Source organism: Chrysoperla carnea, chromosome 3 (genome assembly GCF_905475395.1).
Source record: "Chrysoperla carnea chromosome 3, inChrCarn1.1, whole genome shotgun sequence".
Lineage (NCBI taxonomy): Eukaryota > Metazoa > Arthropoda > Insecta > Neuroptera > Chrysopidae > Chrysoperla > Chrysoperla carnea.
The window spans coordinates 17,544,569-17,565,002 of NC_058339.1; the positions used below are offsets into that span (position 1 = coordinate 17,544,569).

A 20,434-nucleotide genomic window follows, 5' to 3' on the forward strand; every position below is an offset into this window, starting at 1 on the left:
AAATTTTAAAAACAATGACACTTATTAAAAACATTTATATAATATATTAAAAAATTAAGGTGCTCTTCTTTTAATTAATATTTTTCCACGAGTTAATTGTGTTAAATATATGCGTACTTTACTACCGTCAGAAACTTTCTTGACACAAATCTGTAACAAAAATACAAAACAGTAGATTATATTTAGTATGTATAAATTTTCTTTCTTAAAAAAAAAATTTTCCAGCTGTGATTACTTTTTAGATACGTACATTATAGGATTTTAAAATTATAAACATATACTTACAGCTTCTGTTGCTATTGCTGAAATATTGCCTGCGAAACGTGGCATATCTTTACCCTCAACATAAACTGATTGGCCTCGATGAAACCATCGACGTTCATACAAAAGTTTACCATCTTCAATTCTTGTTTCTACCAAAGGTTGTTCGATAGGTGGTGTTGGAACTGGTGATGGCGTTGGAGGTGGAATAACTGTGACTATTGACAAATAATATAAGATTTATATTTAATTTAATTACAACGGCTAATTTAGTTTTAGCTGTACTCACTGTTGCTAAAGAAGAACGGAAGAAATCACAGACTATTTATATTTCTTTTGAAGTTTAAAAAAAATATATGAAAAAAAGGAAATAAAAAAATATTTTTGGAGGTATTGTTAGTTCTTTTATGTCGAAAAAAATTCAGATTTTATATTCTTCCATATTTAAGTAAAAAAAATTCTATTAATAGCTCAAATTCAATTACAAAATTCAATTATTTTAGAGAGGTTATTTCATTTATAAAAATATTATAATGTAATTAAAACAATTTAAATTTTCTTTGCCTGTCATAAAGCAACATTTCACAAATATATTTGCAGAAGATTTTCAAAATATTAGCGTTCCAGAAACAATATAATTATTTCCAAAGCGGATGTTTATAAAATTTATAAATAGGAAGGATAACAGTTCTACCATGAAACAAGAGAGGGAATGAAATACCAAATTGGGGAAGCCTTCAAGAAAAAGGATTTATTTTTGTAGTTAGCGTACTTATAACTATGATATATAGGAACAGAGGAAAATGTTGAATATAAACTAAAATTATAAATTTAAAAAATTTCTTGATACTTAAGGTTGTTCGAACATTAAGACAATGTATAGATAAAAATCTAAATTTTGTATATGTTATTAATTGCACGTAACTCATACGTGTAAAAAATGTTTTGAAATAAAAATTATAATATTATAATACCTCCAAAATTTAATTAAAGAAAAATTCTAATATCACTTAAAAAAATAATAGGAAGAAAATAAATATTAAGAAATATTATAAATAGTTTTATTCTATAAAACAGTGAAGTTTGTAACTAATAACTGATGATAAGCGTAATATTTTGTATAAAAGTCATTTCATTTTACCAGGTTTCCGTATAGTTGGTGTAACTACTTTTCCTCTTGAAATAGCTTTAATATCATTTTCAACTTCTTTTTCATCTAAAAGAAAAACAACTTGAGATGTTGTTGGTTTACGTCGCTTCTCTTGTACAGGAACTGGATCATTTGGCCGCCGTCGTAATTTTCTTGTCATTACAGGTTTTACCTGTTAAAATGTAAATATATCTGATTAAGAAAAAAAGAAAATAGTACAAGATCCGAATTAGGGTCGACCTTCACCCATCTGTTTACCGAATGAAAGTTATTTTTTATGAAATGTAAAATATTAACAAATATTCCTGTAACGGGTTGCCTTAAAAAATATGGTCCAGACCATTTTTAATATAAATATCAAAACTTGGAAAGCTTGTAAACATTATTTTTGACCAATATTTTGTGGCCAATCATATGCCACCGTAATTGTAACAAAATTATCTTTATTTAGATATGCGAGTCAATGAATTAACAGATGCACGTAATTACTATTTTCAACTTGTATAAATGCGATAATAGTGAACGAAAAAAGGCAAACAACATAGCTGCTGCATATTCTTTATGGCTTTTACTTTCGAGTAGACCAAAATTCGTAAGATATGCAAGTCAGTGAAAAATTTCTAAAAATTTTACTCTTGATATTTTCACTAAAAGTAGTCTGGACCACATTTTTATAGGCAACCCATTGCAGGGATATTTGTTAACATTTTATATTTCATAAAAAATAACTTTCATCCGGTAAACAGATGGGTGAAGGTCGATCCTAATTGGACCTAAAGACTTTAGACTAAAAAGGCGACAGTTAGATTTGAACAAGGATCGGTAAAATTTTTGTCATCAGTTTTGTGCCCCTTCCAGTCATCTGAGAGGGCTGTCAATAACACTTTCTGTATTTGCGACTTTTCTGACGAGAAGGATAAACTACATCTCATAAAAAAGCGATAAATCGAACTCATCAGCATTACCGCCTTTTTATTTTCTATTATCTTTTTGGTCATTAAAACTCTTGGTCCAATAGAATTTTTTAAAATACAATTTTGTTTCACAATTCGCTCCTTGAGTGTATTGCTGTGAACAGCAGGTTGTTTGTCGACGTTATGAGTTCTTATTACAAATGCTGGAATAGAATTTTCTTAGCTAGAAAATCGAAGAGTCTAATGTTTAACGAGTCCCCAAAATCTTTGAATTTTAGAGTTAATTCACATTCTTTAACTATTATTTGTGCTAATAATGTAATCAAAATTTTGTCTAAAATAATCTTATTTATTTTCTATCAGCCAATAATTTTAAAAAACGAATAGCCTTTGTGATAAAATTTATAATGAATTTTTTTTATTTGATCAACTTTATCAGTAGTGGATGGCAACTTGCACATAATTAATACGCTGTGAAAATACTCTACGCATGCACGGAATTTGTGTTGTTACTAAATTTTAAATAAAAAAGGAAATATTTATAATTTTATAAAATTGAAGTCATTATCAACCACTTTCTTATCAATACATCCGTTCAAACTATTTAAAATGATCATTGAAAAATATTTAATATTATTTCAAGTTTAGTTTAATTTGCGTTAATATTACAATTATTATTTTGTTAAAAAAGTTTTGTTTGTGATGGCTTCAAAAAATAAAAATCACAAAGAACGTTTTGGTTATCTGTGTAACAACGAAGAATTAGCAGACATATTTTTTATTTTAAAAAAAGGTGAAGAACAGCAAAGAATTCCAGCTCACAAGTTGGTTTTATCCGTTGGGAGTGATGTATTTAAAACTATGTTTTTTGGTAGTTTAACAACAGAATCAAATGAAATTAAAATACCTGACGTTGAACCGGCTGTATTTCTGGCATTACTTAAATTTTTGTATTCAAATGAAGTAATAATTCATTCAGAAACTGTCATGAGTACTTTATATACAGCAAAAAAATATAACGTGGCAGAATTAGAAAGGCATTGTGTTAATTTTTTGAAAAACAATTTAACTGCCCAGAATGCTTTTTTTTTATTAAGCCAAGCTCGTTTTTACGAAGAATCGGAATTAGTTACAATGTGTTTGGATGTGATTGACAAAAATACAAGGGTAGCATTAGATTCTGGTTTTACTGATATAGATTTGGATACATTAGTTGCTGTTCTAGAACGTGATACATTGCAAATCTTTGAATCCAAATTATTTAATGCAATTTTATTATGGTCGAAAGCTGAATGTGATAGAAAAGAACTACCTGCAACTCCAAACAATCTACGTTCGGTGTTGGGATTAGCACTCAATTTAATAAAATTTCCGAACATGACATTTGAAAAATTTGTAAATGGGCCAGTTCAAAGTGGTATATTGACTGACTTTGAAATTAAAAAATGTTGTATAAATATAGCATCAAAAACAAACTCTACTGAAATACCTAGATGCTGCACACATCTTGCCAATCCTACTGAAAAACATTTAAAATTTTATTATAGAATGGAAAATATTGAAAAACAAGCAAATTTAGAGGATCAATTTAAGTTTACTCGACCAGTGGTAATCGTTGGTTTTGCTCTTTACACATATATTGTAAAGGATAATTCGAATGTTACGATAACTTTCAAAGAAAAAAATAACACGCTCTTCGAAAATAATCAATTTAATTTATTATCTACGGCAAGTCTGGATTTACTTTTCATAGTTGATAAACCCATTATGATTTACCCAAATAATATTTACACGATAAATACTAAAATTGGGAGACTTTCTGATGTAAGTATTTTTAAAATCACATACAAAAGTAATTTTTTTTCAATATTATGGGGTTAAATTTATGTCTCAGTTGTAATCTGTTTATATGGATAAAATTATGGTGGTAAAATATTATCAAAATTAGTTTATACGTGCAATAATTTTTAAACCCTTACATTTATATTACAATCCCAAGTATGTAACGCTTAGAAATAATGATGATACGAATAAAATTTTGAGAAAGGTGTTCATAAAATCATCTAATTAATCCAATTTCGTTTTTTCCACCCGTCTTACACGATAACTCAAAAACGAAGAGATATCGAGCTGAAAATTGTATAACATTCTCAAGACTAAAAAGTAAATTTTGAGTTCGTAAATTGGCAAAATAAGAAAGAACAAAAATTTAAATGTAAAAAATATTCCTCATAAAAAAAAACAACTCTTGTTTGAAACAATTGTTCATAAACATCATTGGAATCCCGTGAGGGCAAAAATTAAGGCAAAACTACAGTTCCCATTTTCTCCAAAAATATAAAAGATAGAGAGTTGAAAATTTGTGGGTAGCTTCAACGAATGAGCTTTGTGTACAAATTTCTAAAAAAGAAAAAACAAAATTTCTACATCAACAGAATTATTTTACATTGTAATTTTTAAATGTATGTTTTAGAAAATTTTTCATAAATGTGTTTTATATTTTAGTTCGAGCCGAATCCACGAAATCCAATACAAAGTACTAGTTTCCACAGGGCCCCGCCAATAGTGACACAACAGTCTGATTCGCAGCTGATTAGAAAGGTGAAATCGTTAAAGCCGTTAAATATGAATTCAATTAATAGTTATATTTCGTGTTCAATGTTTCATGATTATTTTAGAAAAAGGATCGAAGATCACTTTATTTAATAAAGTTTTCACGAGAGCATGCATGATACAGTATTTTTCACAATTCAATTTTATCCATACCGAAATTCTATTTCAGTCAAATGTAGCCATAATTATTTATTCATTCTAATGATATTTTATGTATTGTTTTTAGTTTATACGTGCAGTAATTTTTAAACCCTTACATTTATATTATAATCTCAAGTATGTAACGCTTAGAAATAATGATACTAATAAAATTTTGAGAAAGGTGTTCATAAAATCATCTACTTAATCCAATTTCGTTTATCCACCCGTCTTACACAATAACTCAAAAACGAAGATATATCGAGCTGAAATTTGTATAACATGCTCAAGACGTAAAAAGTGAATTTTAAGTTCGTATATGAGCAACATAAGAAAGAACAAAAATTTAAATGTAAAAAATATTTCTTTAAAAAAATAAATAACTTTTGTTTGAAATTTTTTTTCATAAACATCATTGGATTCCCGTGAGAGCGAAAATTAAGGCAAAATTACTGTTCCCATTTTCTCCAAAACTATAAAAGATAGAGAGTTGAAAATTTGTAGGTAGCTTCAACTAGTGAACTTTGTGTACAAATTTCTAAAAAAGAAAAAAAAAATTTCTACATCAACAGAATTATTTAACATTGTAATTTTTAAATGTATGTTATAGAAAATTTTTCATAAATGTGTTTTATATTTTAGTTACAGGTGAATCTACGAAATCCAATACAAAGTACTAGTTTCCACAGGCCCAGGCCAATAGTGACACCATGGTGTAATGGGGAGCTGATGGAAAAGGTGGAATCGTTAAAGCCGTTAAATATAAATTCAATTGACAATTATATTTCGTTTGAAAATTGTTCTGGCATTATTTCACAAATAATATTTTACGATTCAAAATAAATGAGAAAATTTTGATATTCTAATGTAAAATTAATAAATAATTTTTATACTTTACTTGGCGTAAATTCATTCAGACTTTATTCCCTCAGCGTAAAAGCATTTTACAAATCAACTATTGATTCTTAGGTTTTGGAAAGACAATATCAAATTTTGTACTCTAACATGACCACTAGCTCTTATTTTATGTTAAATTATAAATTACCTCCGTTGAATCACCAGTTAATTCCATTGAATGACGTTCAGATTCAATCATTCGACGTTTCTCTTCCAAATCAGCAAGAATATTTTCTCGCAAATCATTTTTCTTTTCCTCTAACTCCTTAGCTGCTGATATTGTTTCTTTAGTATATTCTCTTTCAGCGCATTCCATCATATACTCTCTGTAAATAGCATTCAATCGTCTGCGTTCTTCGCACTGGCTTTCCAGGCGACGAACACGTCGATTATATTCAGGATGCGTTTCATCTTTCAATTGTTGTAATTGTTTTTTTAAACTTGCTAATTTATCTTGATACATCCTGGATAAATATAAATTAATTATAAATTTTGCACAAAATGCATAAAAGAGGTAATAACTTGGCTTAGAGGAGAGCCATACCAAAATCATCATTTTTGGTCAACTTATTTTGAAACAAAATACATGGCAAGTCTACGTCTAAGGGGAGTTGCTTAGACCTATCCCCTGTTGGTACACCGAAAACGTAAAGCGACGTAAAATGCCATCCTTACATTACCCTTAGTCGTTGGGGTGTAAAGGGCGTTAATTTTTTTTGCAATTTTCTTTCTATCAAAATTTCAATTATTTTATTATAAACCGAAAAGTTCAACATTTACTTCATATTCTTTTAACAAAGCTTAAATAGTAAAATTATTTTTATAATATTGAACTTTAAGAAATTCTTTTATTTAATTATGGAATTGGCATTATATCATGAAGTTTATTTAAAAAAATAAAAATAAACTAAAGAAATCATAGCAAAATAAGAGAAGAAGCAACTACTCACTGTTCTTTGATTTCGAGAGGTTCTTCATGATGCCCCATGTCTGTTTCACTAGCTTCTTCTGTATCTAAAAATTTTCAATCTATGTTAAACAAAAAAATCAAATCAAGCAATCTCATATTTTAAGAAAATGTTTCTTATAGGGTTGTCAAGTTTGAGAAAATTAGGAAGAAACCCATCTACAAGTTTGAAAAAGTTCAGCAAAACAATTTTATTAGATAAAATCAAATCTAAAAACTTAAGAAAGATTAAGCACTGTTACCAGTTACTATACATACTTTCAGAAACACAAGTACGCTGAACGATTAAAGCCGCATTTCATGATTTGGTAACCCGTAATTTTGTAGAGCTCATGGCAGAGAAAATAAATAAATTTTAGTGCAAAAAATATTTTATTACGATATTCGGGAGCTTTAATCTGAAATCTGGAGAGCACTTATATCCATATAAACATCATTGAAGGAAAGACAATACGTGGTTGCTTGAATAAATCGTGAAACATGACAATTCTAATTTTTTACCTTCATCGCTTTCATCGTGGGGTTCATCATTTTCACGATCGTTTTCATAATCATGGTATTTATCATCTTCAAAGTCAAATTCATCATGATGGTACGCAGACGAATATGGAGATCCCTGATACGACATCTTTATTTTACGGGTATTCAACTTATCTGGGTCTTTTATTTATGTAATTTTAACTTATTTATTTATTGTTTTATTTAAACACTTAAAATATTTAAAACAAAAACTATCACTCAACAACATAATTCACTTGAAAAATTTGAGTTTTACACTAATCCATGATAGTATATTTCATTTTTAAACAAAACTATTTTGTAAATAATTCTATATTATTGGGGCAAAGTTATATAAATTTTCTGTATATCAACCGCTGAGATACCTAAAAGTCAAACTAATGAAAAATGTAATTATTTTAGTAAGTACACGGCAAATGGATTAAAAAACTTAAACGTATTGTTTGGTATTGTTTTTTTAGCTTATTTTATATGCTTTGTAAATATTACAGATTCTGTCATGTGTAGTTACATATGTTTCCACCACTGTTGCCACTAGCTGTATACATCTTGTATGGATTACATTGTTGCCAATTTTCCATAAACCCACACTCCACAGAAAAAAAAGTTTAATAGAGCCTAAATCTTAAATTTATCAAAATAGCGTATCAGAACATTAAGGCTGTTGTCCCGCTATGGGCATATCGACAGATAATTATAAATTTTTGTGTAATTATTAAGAATATAATAATACATTTACCATAACAATTTGAAGTTGATTGACATCTCTAACTCGACATAAATTTAATTAAAGTTCGGATAGTTAACATGGAGAGCATGGGAAAGGTTGTGTTTCATTCTTGAGATATAATTACTCAAAGTTACTAACTCAAATTTTACTGTTGAACAGAAACAATTATATACAGACTTTAATACGATAATACAGAAGTTTGACTACGAGAATACCTCGCGTTTGTACATTAGAGTTAAAAAGAATACTTTATTTGACTATGTTTATGAATATTAAGCTTGTGTACTGTTGCTGTTAGATAGTATAAAACTAAAAAGTCAATGTATATAGTACACAACATTTTTACAATATTGCATGGAGACAAGCACCTTAATTTTTGGCCATGTAGATTTGGTTATTGGTCTAGAAATTAATCATAATATCTCATTAGCACACATTTATAAGTATACTAGAGTGATACCCACCCGCTAAAGATTGCTGTAAAGATTGGTTTCGCTTATCGCCTTTCTATAACACTCGCAATAATGGGATTTTTTATCAGGTAAAATTCATGTATGGTTTTCTATTTTTTTAATAGTAATTATTCATTGAGTATGTCAGAGAAGATGGCCGTGAAATATTTCATATTGATTATTTTTACAGAAATCTGTAATTTATGGTAACGTCAAATATCAAATTAAATTAATTTATTATTTTTTTATTTTTTTTATTAATATATCTTTATAAATTATATCTCATGTGTTATTCTGAAGTATAAGCTATATTTCCTGTACAGTTTCATTAAAAACCATTCGCTAGTTTTAGCGTGAAAGCGTAACAAACAAACAAACAAACATGCTTACTTTCGCATTTATAATATATAGAGATACTAAAGTAAGCGGTAAAAATTTGATAACAATCGGTTCAGTCGACTTAACTTGCGTTTCCTATGCTATTATGCTATTTTATTTATTTCATTATGAAATCGCACCTTTAAGTTAAACGCAGCCATTGGGTACGTCTTTAAGATATTTTGCAGGCGGAAGATTCAAATGATAATATCTTCAAGTCTTAAATCATCCTTAAACTGTTATTCGTAAAAAAGTGCCATTTTAAACAGTTCTCTTGTTTCAGATAATCAGATCACAAGAAAACAAATAGAAAATTATGTATAATGAAAAAAATATAATACAAAAAATTGGTTTAGAAAGCTTGTCTTTGTCATAGATCAGAATAAAGATCAATTATTTCGATTTTATGGTAGGAATTTCGAAAAGGCGGGAATGTTAAAAATTGTTATGTATATAAATTGAAAACGCAAACTGTTTGCAAAATAATTAACATATTTAAGCACTGAATACCTACATCATTTACGAGATATTTTTAGATGTATTATTACAATCATTTTTGTTAATTACGAATACATCATGTCGATGCTTTCGTATTAAATGCTCTTTGTGGAGAAACAATTATTTGTAACCTTCACTTATTTGTATTCTAGGTTATAGTTACAAGTAATAATAATTAATTAACAATAAATATTGTACGAAATATAGTTTTATTAATTTTTTTTTTTTTGTTACTACGTGAAAGTTTTGAATTGGAAGTAAAAAATATATAGAAAAATTTTAAACTTTTCTAAATAATGTGGTAAGTGAAAATAATAATTTAATTATTTATTGATTCCAAATTCAATATTCTATTGCAACATTGCAACTAAAATGCCGTGAACAGAAGACAGAACATAAACAATTAATTCGGTACTGGTAAATTAAAACAAGATATTAGGTTAGATACCAATTTGTTGTCAATAATTTTGTTAATCAATTGTTTAATTTTAAAATAGATTTTTAAAGCAAATTGTAATCATTAAGTTATCAAGTGCATTGTGGTGATCATTTATTCTAAACTGGTCAAATACTTAAATATTTTCCGAGTTTATTTTACTTTTAATTGTATTAAAAATGTGATAAAGTTTATAGTTTACATATATGAAATCAGTTACCTTGTTACCTAAAATAGAAATAACGTTAAATTTATCCAAAGTGATTATTTATAGGTTAAGATTAAATTGAATTGTGTTACAATGTTAAAAATTAAGCTGCCAATTCCACCCTATAATGAACAAATGATAAAAAAATTTTGTGATGACATTGTGGAAGTGAAATTTGACCCATTACCAGATCCAATAAGTTGTATTGCAATTGTTAATCATGGATCTGATATAGAAAACATTGCAAATACAATAAGGACTAAAACGATTTTTGGTAAGAATATTGAAGTAGAAATTATCAATGACGATGAATCTCTTTATCAAGAACATATTGAAGCCGATGAAGATGATGAATCTATGGCTTTGTATAATGAGTTCGAAAGAAATAACATCGAACCGAAACATGAAGGAATTGATGAAGAAACTTTTGTAAAATTACTTCAAATGCGACTTCGTGGACCAAGGCCGGTTGTATCAAACGATGATGTAATTGAAATTTTAAGTGATACAACTGAAGAAGATTTAGATAACGAAGAGGTTCTTTCAAAAATTGATGATGAAGCGAATACATTTATCCATGGATTATTAGAAATACAGAATTTATATACGACAAAATCTGGTGATAATGAAGAAACATCAAATGCATCTTTAATGAACGACAATGCAATTGATATACCTACGAGGGATACTGATGCAGATTTTGAGAGATTTGTCTCAGGAACTAAACAAAATAATGATACACTCGAAAAAAATTTAAAACGTCCAAGTGAGGTTGGTGGTATTCCTATGCAGTCGTTGTTAAATAACTTAAATCAATCAGAAACTGATAGTAATAAAAAAATGAAAAGTGACCGTTTGAATATCTTACTAAGTCAAGAGGATGTGACTAGCAAAGAAAATAATCGAACAGTTTCATTCAATCAAAATGATATTAATAGTTACGATTCTGATCTCAATTATATTTCAACAAATCCAACTGGTCGTTTAAGTGAATTTAATGGTACATCAGAAGATGGAACTACTTAAATCTTCTAAATAATCTTCAAATTTAGTGTTGAAGTGGTTTCTATAATGTTCGATGGTTCCAAATAAGTGATGACAGTTATTAAAATTGTTATTAAATAATAGGAATATATTTATATATTTATTTTTAAGTTCCGTTTCATTTATATGAGTTTTTACAAAATGGTTTCATTATTACCAGAGGCGGATTTACGAATTTGCCGCCCATAGGCAGGCATCAAAGTGCCCCCTTTTTTCATACAAAAATCTGTTTTATTTATTTGGAAATTGAAAAATATTTAATATAATAAATGAAATAACTTTTTAATCATAAGTAAGGTTTACAAAACAAAAAAACAAATCATTTTTCAATTATTTCAATGTACATTTTTACGCCAGACTTTGTCAACAGCAAATGTATCGATGATTTTGTTCAGATCAACTTGTAGCAAAGTTTCAACTTCAATACACATTATAGCCAAAGAATTTAGTCTGTTCTCTTTCATCGTGGAACGCAAATAAGTTTTGATACGTTTCAAGCATGAAAATGAACGTTCCACAGTACAATTTGCTACTGCAGTGCAAGTAAACATTCTAACAGCGATATCGATCATCGGATACATCTGGTGCAACTTTGAACGGGGACGGTGAATTCATCCGATAATTCAACCTCTTTTGTTGATGATTTGAAAAAGTCGTTGATTTTTCTCGATGAATCAATATCTTTTTTCAATTTCTCTTTTCTTAATTTAGAGTACTGATACCCGCTTAGTCGTTGTCTACCATCACTCATTTTAAACGATTCAAATACTTCAGTACAGACTCTGACATGGTACAGTTGACCAAAACAAGGCGGATGGTTAGGTTATAGTATTTCTGAGAAACGTTCTAAAATTTCCAGGATGACATTCGCGAACATAGTGATTAAATATAGTTTAAGTGAAGTGGCGACTTTTTCGAATGATTGTTTCACGCAAAATTGACTAAAATTGAAAAAAATTCACATTTTTACATTTTTATAAAACAAAATTTTTTTAATAATTGAAACGAATTTTTCGTTGCTCCATTTTTTTTGCCGCCTTCCGTCTTGTTTTAGTCAACTGTACCATGTCAGAGACTGTACTGAAGTATTTGAATCGTTTAAAATGAGTGATGGTAGACAATGACTAATCGGGTATCAGTACTCTAAATTGAGAAAAGAGAAATTGAAAAAAGATGTTGATTCATCGAGAAAAAAAATTCAAGGCTCAGGCCTACTTTGCCTACGCCTAAATCCGCCCCTGATTATTACATACAAGATGAAATAATTGTTGAAACTCATATTAATAATATTATAAAAAGTTACACAACTTATCACTAAATCTAGTTCTGTACGCAACGAATAAAATAAAGTAAAGATTTCGTTTGGTACCATTTTTTCTCTGCTACTTTGATCCTTCAATATTGCAAAAGATGATAACTTCCATGAAAAAAAATAAGTTCATAAACATGAAGTCATTGATAAAATAATTCAAGTTTTGAAAAAAAAAAAAAACATGAAAATATTTTTCAAATACCATTCGAAAGAGACCGAAACTATTTTCACAAAAATAAGAAAAAATTTCACGATATCGTCAAGAACTTTATAATTTTTAGATATACGAGAGTAAACATTTTATGTTTATATGAACTTTTTCTTATTTTTGTGAAAGGAATTGAAATTTAAAATAAAAGTACTACTTACAAAACTTGATCATGTATATTTATTTCAATACCTTTCAAAAAACAAAAAAATAATAATAATAAGAAAAAGTTAAACAGCGAGTCAAAAGTTATAGTGAAGTCGTCCTTAGAGGTAAATTGTGAGGACACTAAATAAATAAAATGATCTCAAAATTAACCTCTAAAGGAGATGAGAACCTACTCACATCTAAATATCTGCAGGTTCTGTTTTGGGAACTCTTAGCATTCGGGACAAAAAAGGATCATGTAGTGCAACTACTAACATGTCCCTCTCCTCACATTCTATTTTGCCAAATTTTTAGTTCTAGGAACATAATTTTCAGGACGTTTTGTATTTCATAGAATGCACCTGAAAAATGTGAGCAAATATTCGAGTTATTATACCCTGTATATATGAAATATATACCAAGGTATACTAAGTTTAGTCCCAAGTTGGTAACGCTTAGAAATATTGATGTTAAAAACAAAATTTTGCTATAGATTTGCATAAAATCACTTAATTAGAGTCCGTTTCCGATTGTCAGATGCTCAGGACGTAAAACGTGAGGTTGAGTTTGTAAATGAGCAACATAAGTCAATCTTATAAACCGTTAAAGATAGAACACAATTTTAAATGTAAAAAATGTTCCTTATATAAAAATAAATAACTTTTGTTTGAAACATTTTTTTCGGAATTAACTCAATCAATTGTTTGTTTTCACCAGTTTATAACGATATTCAATTGTGCTTGGTGATTTTGTAGATACGACTATTTTCAAGATCTTTCAAACAATCATCTCGATATTTTGTCTACACCCCAATTATTAACAGAAAAAATTCAATGGAAACTAAGATTTTCTAAAATAAGCTCTCTCTTTATTGCATAGAAAATCAAATAGTTAGAGAGATGTACATATGTTTTGATGGTCATGGTAACCGTCTGCTGAGCCTTAATTTATTATGATAGTAGGTAATGTTACAAGTCGCCCTGTTAGGTTCCTCGAATATCTATGTGTCATATTCCCCCCCAGGAGGATATTTGAATTACGCCAAAAAAACCGAAAATAGCGTTACGCGGTAAAAAAATTTGAAGTGAGGGTTCTGGAAACTGTAAAACTTGTGTGGTTGTGTTGAGGATGTCAAAAGAATCAGGAAAATATGTCTGGCAGAAAAGCAAGTGGTCAGGGATTTTTTTGGCAGCACTTTGAAAAACACGAATTATTCCCTGGGGGGAATATGACACATAGAAATTCGAGGAACCTTACAGGGTGACTTGGAACATTACCTACTATCATATTTAAGGCTCAGCAGACGGTTACCATGACCATGAGTAAATCATATGTACATCTCTCTAACTATAATGAAATGTAATGACGTAAGACGAAATTTAAAATTTAAAATTTGGTGTTAAAAATGTGTAACAGGTTAATAATTGAATGGCCACAAGTTACTTTCACTTTTTAGGCACATATTACTTTAAAAAAAACTTATTATTTAATAATGATTAATTTTGAGTATCTCTAAAAAATGAACAAGTAGTTGATGTTCAAAAGTAAATTAAGAAAGGTGTTCTACTTTTATTACACATTCTTGTAATTTATTTATTATTGGTTTGTAAAAATTCATTCGTAAACAATAATAACTCTAAACGACAATAATTGAAAATTAAAAAAAAATTATTTAAGAAAATGAATTGTGTTTTTAATGTGCAAAATTATGTTTAAGCAGTGTATGGTAGCCGTTAGTGTAAAATTCAGTGTTAATTAAATATTGTACGTAAAGTAATTATTCTGTACTGATATGTCCTCTAATGTCAATTACCTTTGATTTAAAGTTCATAACTTTTAAATGATTTAAATTTTGTTAATAATTTGGATTGTTTCTAGCACGAAAGTGCGTTTGACCAAATAAATCTCCGTATATATGTTTGATTTAAACCATTTTTTGAAAGCAGTCGCGGATTAAGGGGTGACGCTCAATAGCGGATCCACTTATATGGGCATGATGGGCATGCACATCACCTATAAATAGACTTATGATTTAATAAAATTAAAAAAAAAAAAAAAAAAAACAATGAATCGTTTTAAATAGTTAATAGTCTATTATTCCTATTTTTTAGGGGGGGGGGGGTATTTTTTTTGTTTAATAATTTGTTTCCATTATTTATAAATTATTATATTTGTTATTACCGAAGAATAACTTCTCACGCGCGTATTTTCCGGCGGACGATGATAGAAACGTCAATAATATATCACCTTACATAAAAATCTGCAGTTTCCAAGCGATGGCAAGTTTGTAAGAATGGTTTTAAAATTTCGATTTTTGGCTGCTTGTAGAACCAGAATCAGAGTCAGTCGAATGAGATGTAGACAGCGTGATCTTTAGTTTATATCAAAATTACTCCGAGAAACATTTAAAGAAATTTTACTCATCGTAACTCCAGTAATAAAAAAGCCATTGTACTGAATTTCATAATACGAAAAGATACTCTTATGTGACTCACACGAATAGATCACCTGATTTTCCGTTAACCACCAATATTTTTTATCTATAAAAACTTATAAAGTTTTATTCGCTAACTTATGTTTGTAAGATAATTTGGATCCTCCATTTCAATTTGTTTTTTTAGGATCTTTGCATATGAAAGTTAATGAATAAAAGTAGTAGCCAAGGTCATCATTTTGTTTTCCAACTTTTGGTGGGTGGGGCTGTTGACTATACTTCAAATAGTGGTTTCATTGGATCCAGGTTTTACACCCTTTTTCACCGCTTTACAAATATTCGTCTCTTGTAACTTCATTAATGATATAATGACGTAAAATTAAATATCATTTTCAATAAAATTATTATTTGATTGACATTTGTTTCTGTTTACACGAAAAGTTTATAAACACGCGAAAATTTAAGACGTATATTTTCCATAATAGATTAGAAAATTTATATCATTGTTTATTTTATTAAACGTGATCAAATAATGAATTTAAAAATAATATTTTTTTTTAAAAAATATTTATCATGCATTTCGAATCGTTTACTAACATCATTTATTATAACGCTATTTTAACACACAACTTTACTGATAAATTTTTGATAAACCTGTGATGATCAAATTAACTTCGTATTTAAAATTTGTCCAGCGTAGAACACAAAATTTAGATTATTAAAAACCGAAAGAGAATATGAATTGAAGTTTTAATAAAATATTTATTAATATTTCTTTGAAACTTTCGCTAGCAAGGGTTTTGTTACCAAAAAGGGTTTGGCAAGTGATTTAGATCGTTTCTTAACATTTAAGTTCCTCCGCATTTAGCTAACATAGATAACAAATACAAAATTAAGGCTCAATTGTATGATGGAAGTTTTCGACAAACACCAAAAAAGAAGTAAGAAAAAGCTGACCGGGCGGACGAGTCTGAAATCATCAATATAATCTACTCTTAAGTGTCAGAAACATAATAAATAATTAATTTTTTCTCTTCGACTTTTTCTTGGACTGGAGTATGGTATGTGTCTTGCTGATAAATCAAACAAATTTTTTATTTAATATTTAAATAAATCAGATGAGTCATTCACAATTTTTGCGGAATAGATTTTATTAATCAGTATTAGTATTTTATTAATCACACTTTAGAGTCAATTATGAATATATTTACCGACCTGTGTTGGATGTAGGAGGCAAGTCAGTAACTTTCTGATTAAGTAAATTATTACTATTACTATTTACTTGACCACGACAAACCTTAAGTTGTAACCTCATGGTGACGCTTGACGCTAGCGTCGAGCGTCAAATTATGACTCCACCTTGCTGAGATAAGTAGAATTGTGTGTAGCGTCAAACGTCAGCGTCAATATAAAAAAATTAACAGAGAATAAATCGCAAGTCGATATCTCGATATATACTTACCTCTAACCTAATTTTTACAAAAGCATGTGACATTTGTAAATAAAAAACTTATAACTCCAATAAATATTAAACATTATAAAAAATTATTAAAATATTATATCAAACATAATTGACTAATTGAAATTTCGATGGCAGGCGAATATGATTATCAATTGTGGATTTATCGGTGCCAAAAAATAATTCGTGAAGCTGAAATAAAGAAAAGAATCAGGCACAAAAGAATTATTAGTGCTTTGTTAAAATGTTAAATGTTAAAATTTAAAAATGTTAGATTTAATTTTAAAATAAACATAAACTGTTTTTAATTTTTTCAATATCGATTACTATCGAGTTCGATTCTATACATTCTGAATTAACGGTTGATCAGTTGATCTTTAAAACAAAAAGCTAATTTGTGTTTAGCTTTTTACGATTGACGTTACGAGATTTTTTTCTAGGTAGCAGCACAGCCTAAATTGATCACGTGATGTGATTTGACGCTCAAAGCTAGCGTCAAGCGTTAGCATGAGGTTACACCTTTATTCTTTTCTCAACTGATATGGCAACTATGCACAACTTGGATGCCTGTAGATAAAAAGTAAACTACTTGAAACTTTTTCCATTTGAAAGCTATTTGAAATTGTAGTATAATAGATCGATTCATAATATCCACTTAAGATTTCAAGTATGTTTTGAATTCTTGCCTGTTGTTATGGGATTGAAAAGCAGCAGTATAGTGAACAATTTTACCTACCCATAAATAAAAGTAAGTTTAACCATGGAGTCAGTTTTGCGCGGTACAGGTGAGAATTGAATGTCACACGGCTTGGTGTCTCACCTCTGCATCGGCAAATATGTACGGCGTTGCTGGACATTAACTCTTCATAAGTATTCGAATTGAATTACATAAATAAATCGTGGGGCTTCTGAAATTGACGGGAGATAAAAAACTTCTGATATCGAACTTTCCGGACATATTTCTTTACGGCATTTATGTAGTGCAGGGGTGAGACACCAAGGAGTGTAGCATTCAAATCTCACTTGTACTCATATGTATTGGGAAAAACTGACGCCATGGTGCTTAAACTTACTTTTACATATAGGAGCATCTTTTCCAACATGATTCCTGGTAGGTTATTTCACCCTGAAAAAAGCATGGGCTTCTTGTAATCTATAATATAAACAGAAAAATTTTATGCAATCGATCCCTCATAGAATCTCACCATCAGTTGAAATATTTGTTGGTGGGATAATTTTTTTGAAAGTTTATTGCACAAAAAAAATTTGAAAAAAGCCGGCAAACTGATACTATCTAAGAATGTTAAGCTAGTATACAATTTTTTATTTCTATTTTCGTGATGAAAACATTAACTTTTTATCAAAAAGTTTAAAAATATGAATTTTGAATCATTGTTTATAAATTTTGCAATTCAAAGTTCATCGATGAATAACTTTTCAACTAAAAAAAGTTCATAAATAATGTCAAGGCATTATTATTTATAAAAAAAAAGGAAGTTATTATTCATATTTATGATAAATATGCAACTGTGTTCGTCTCTATTTTAATTTTGCGTAAAACGTAAATTGGTCACATAAAATGATATTTTATTCAAAATTCAACCAAAAATGATATTTTATCATAAATAAATATAATCATAAATAAATGAATTGTATGTACAGGTACATAATCTCAAATAAAGTGTTTTATGCGTACGTAAACATTTTTATAAAAGACAATGCAGACATGATGAATATTTAAAATAATAATTCAAAAAATAAATATTTATATACACTAGCAAATACCCGCCTGCTTTGCTGCCCTCACTGTTAAAGCTCTCACTTATCCTCCTTTTTGTTCACAATTTTATGGATTTTAATTTTTCGGTGGAAACCTTTTTTGAAAATGAAGTTTTACCCATGATACTCGCTGACATTGTAACTTTCTATAGGTCCAATCATTAAATTAACCTGATTTTTATACTTTTTGGGTCAAAATAACCCCAAACACCGAGTAACATCAAATTCGGAAACAAAATTTTTTTTGCGTTTTTCCTGATTTTTTCATAGAGGAGAAGAAGGAGAAGAAGCTATAGTTTTTCTGAGAGATTTAATTTTTACTGTTTTTGATCGGTCAAACAAAAAAACCAATAAAAATGAGAGATTTAACAATTCTCTACAAATTGGGTCCTTCCTTATAAATTTTTAGGTATAGTTATTTAATAATTTTCATAAAATTTATTTATATATTGAATATTGATTTTAATTTAATTTACCTGTCAAAGTATTATTATAGTATTAATTAACAATCTATTTTTTAATTAGACAGATAACCTTTGTTTGATAATCTTTAAATTAATAAGATATTTAGATTACATTGTAAGTTTCTTTTAATAGAAAAACTGATCATACAGCATGTAACACGAAATTTTTAATTAGGTATATTAAAAATGGCAAAAGTAAAACAAATAATAATAAAAAGCCAATTGCCAATTGAGAAAAATGATTGGATGCGTCATTGCGAGTTTCTGAGATATCGCAATATTTGAATGGATTTTAGTGCGTATCTCAAAAACTATTCGAACAGTCAACAAATGCACCCGTTTTTTGTACTTTTTGGGTCAAAATTACTTTATATACTGAGTTTTATCGAAATTGGAGATACAAAAATTTTTGAGATTTTTCTCAACTTTTTAAAGGGCTACCGCTTTGAAAAAATCGAGAAAAACGCAAAAAAAATCGAAATTTGATGAAACTCGGTGGTTGGAGTAATTTTGATCCAAAATGTATAAAAATCAGGTTAATTTAATGATTGGATGCAGAGTTTCTGAGATATCGTAATATTTGGATCGATGTTAGTCCGTATCCCAAAAACTATTCGACCAGTCATAAAATGAAAAAAAAGAAAAATTGGCCATTAAACTCGATTCCAAAGTCAAATTTTAATTTTAAATGATAGACTATGATATGTGGTAAACCAAGGCCACGACCTTGATTCGTATTTATAACTATGGTTTTATCTTTTATACGAAAAATTATTTCAGGAAAAAGTAAATACGATTTTCTTAAAACATAAGTAACCAATACATATTTTTCGTATTTCAAATAGGAACAAACCTATAACATCGTCATAACTCGGCTAAAATACTTGAAAAAAAAAGCCTCGGGCAACATTATAAATAAAATGGCAAAATTATAATAAAAATTGTTCTATCTTCAAAAGGAGTGAATTCTGCGCCTCTACAGCTTTCTGTACAAATATGCTTATGATTTTGTATCTTATGTTATGTAAAAGTGATATAACAGGTTTTTGGGAAAATCGAAGCTTTGCTTAATTATTCCGAAAAAATGCACATATTTGAAAATATTCCTAGAGCTGAAGTACTGTTTAGTAAGTACACTCTGTAAATCTTAACAATTATACAATTTCTATAAATTAATGTATGAATGCTGCTTTCATAATTAATCTATCAAGTTAGCATGGGCATACACATAAGCCATCGAGACCAGGAACACAAGTATTTTTATAGTTTTGGAGAAAATGGACACCAAAAAATGTTTCCAACAAAATTGTTTATTTTTCTACAAGGAATATTTTTTACATTTAAATTTCTGTTCTAGCTCTAACGGTCTACAAGATAGATCCTACGGACCCAAGACTCAATTGACCTATGTTGATCATTTGCGAAT

General features: G+C 28.6%; 2 protein-coding genes across 2 annotated transcripts; one reads left to right on the forward strand and one right to left on the reverse strand.

Moving 5' to 3' along the window:
- Window positions 1-18: 18 nt before the first annotated feature.
- LOC123296977 (sin3 histone deacetylase corepressor complex component SDS3) lies at window positions 19-7,744 on the reverse strand. Its single transcript, XM_044878716.1, has 6 exons — window positions 7,442-7,744; window positions 6,924-6,987; window positions 6,122-6,437; window positions 1,403-1,583; window positions 286-479; window positions 19-150 (listed from the first exon to the last, which is right to left on the reverse strand). Exons 1-6 carry the CDS (start codon window positions 7,566-7,568, stop codon window positions 55-57), a joined length of 978 nt encoding a protein of 325 aa, XP_044734651.1. The 5' UTR covers window positions 7,569-7,744; the 3' UTR covers window positions 19-54.
- A 2,045-nt stretch (window positions 7,745-9,789) lies between these two features.
- On the forward strand, window positions 9,790-12,576 carry LOC123296978 (suppressor of Mek1-like). Its single transcript, XM_044878717.1, has 2 exons — window positions 9,790-9,818; window positions 10,228-12,576. The coding sequence occupies exon 2, from the start codon at window positions 10,255-10,257 to the stop codon at window positions 11,185-11,187; it is 933 nt and encodes a 310-aa protein (XP_044734652.1). The 5' UTR covers window positions 9,790-9,818; window positions 10,228-10,254; the 3' UTR covers window positions 11,188-12,576.
- Window positions 12,577-20,434: the final 7,858 nt, after the last annotated feature.

Bases quoted from the DNA above. Each gene is read 5' to 3' on its own strand.
- LOC123296977 (XM_044878716.1), bottom strand. From the start codon at position 7,568: ATGTCGTATCAGGGATCTCCATATTCGTCTGCGTACCATCATGATGAA. The intron at 6,438-6,923 runs GTGAGTAGTTGC...ATATTTATCCAG, and splicing joins CCTCTCGAAATCAAAGAACA to GATGTATCAAGATAAATTAG. The intron at 1,584-6,121 runs GTAATTTATAAT...ACATTTTAACAG, and splicing joins TAACTGGTGATTCAACGGAG to GTAAAACCTGTAATGACAAG.
- LOC123296978 (XM_044878717.1), top strand. From the start codon at position 10,255: ATGTTAAAAATTAAGCTGCCAATTCCACCCTATAATGAACAAATGATA.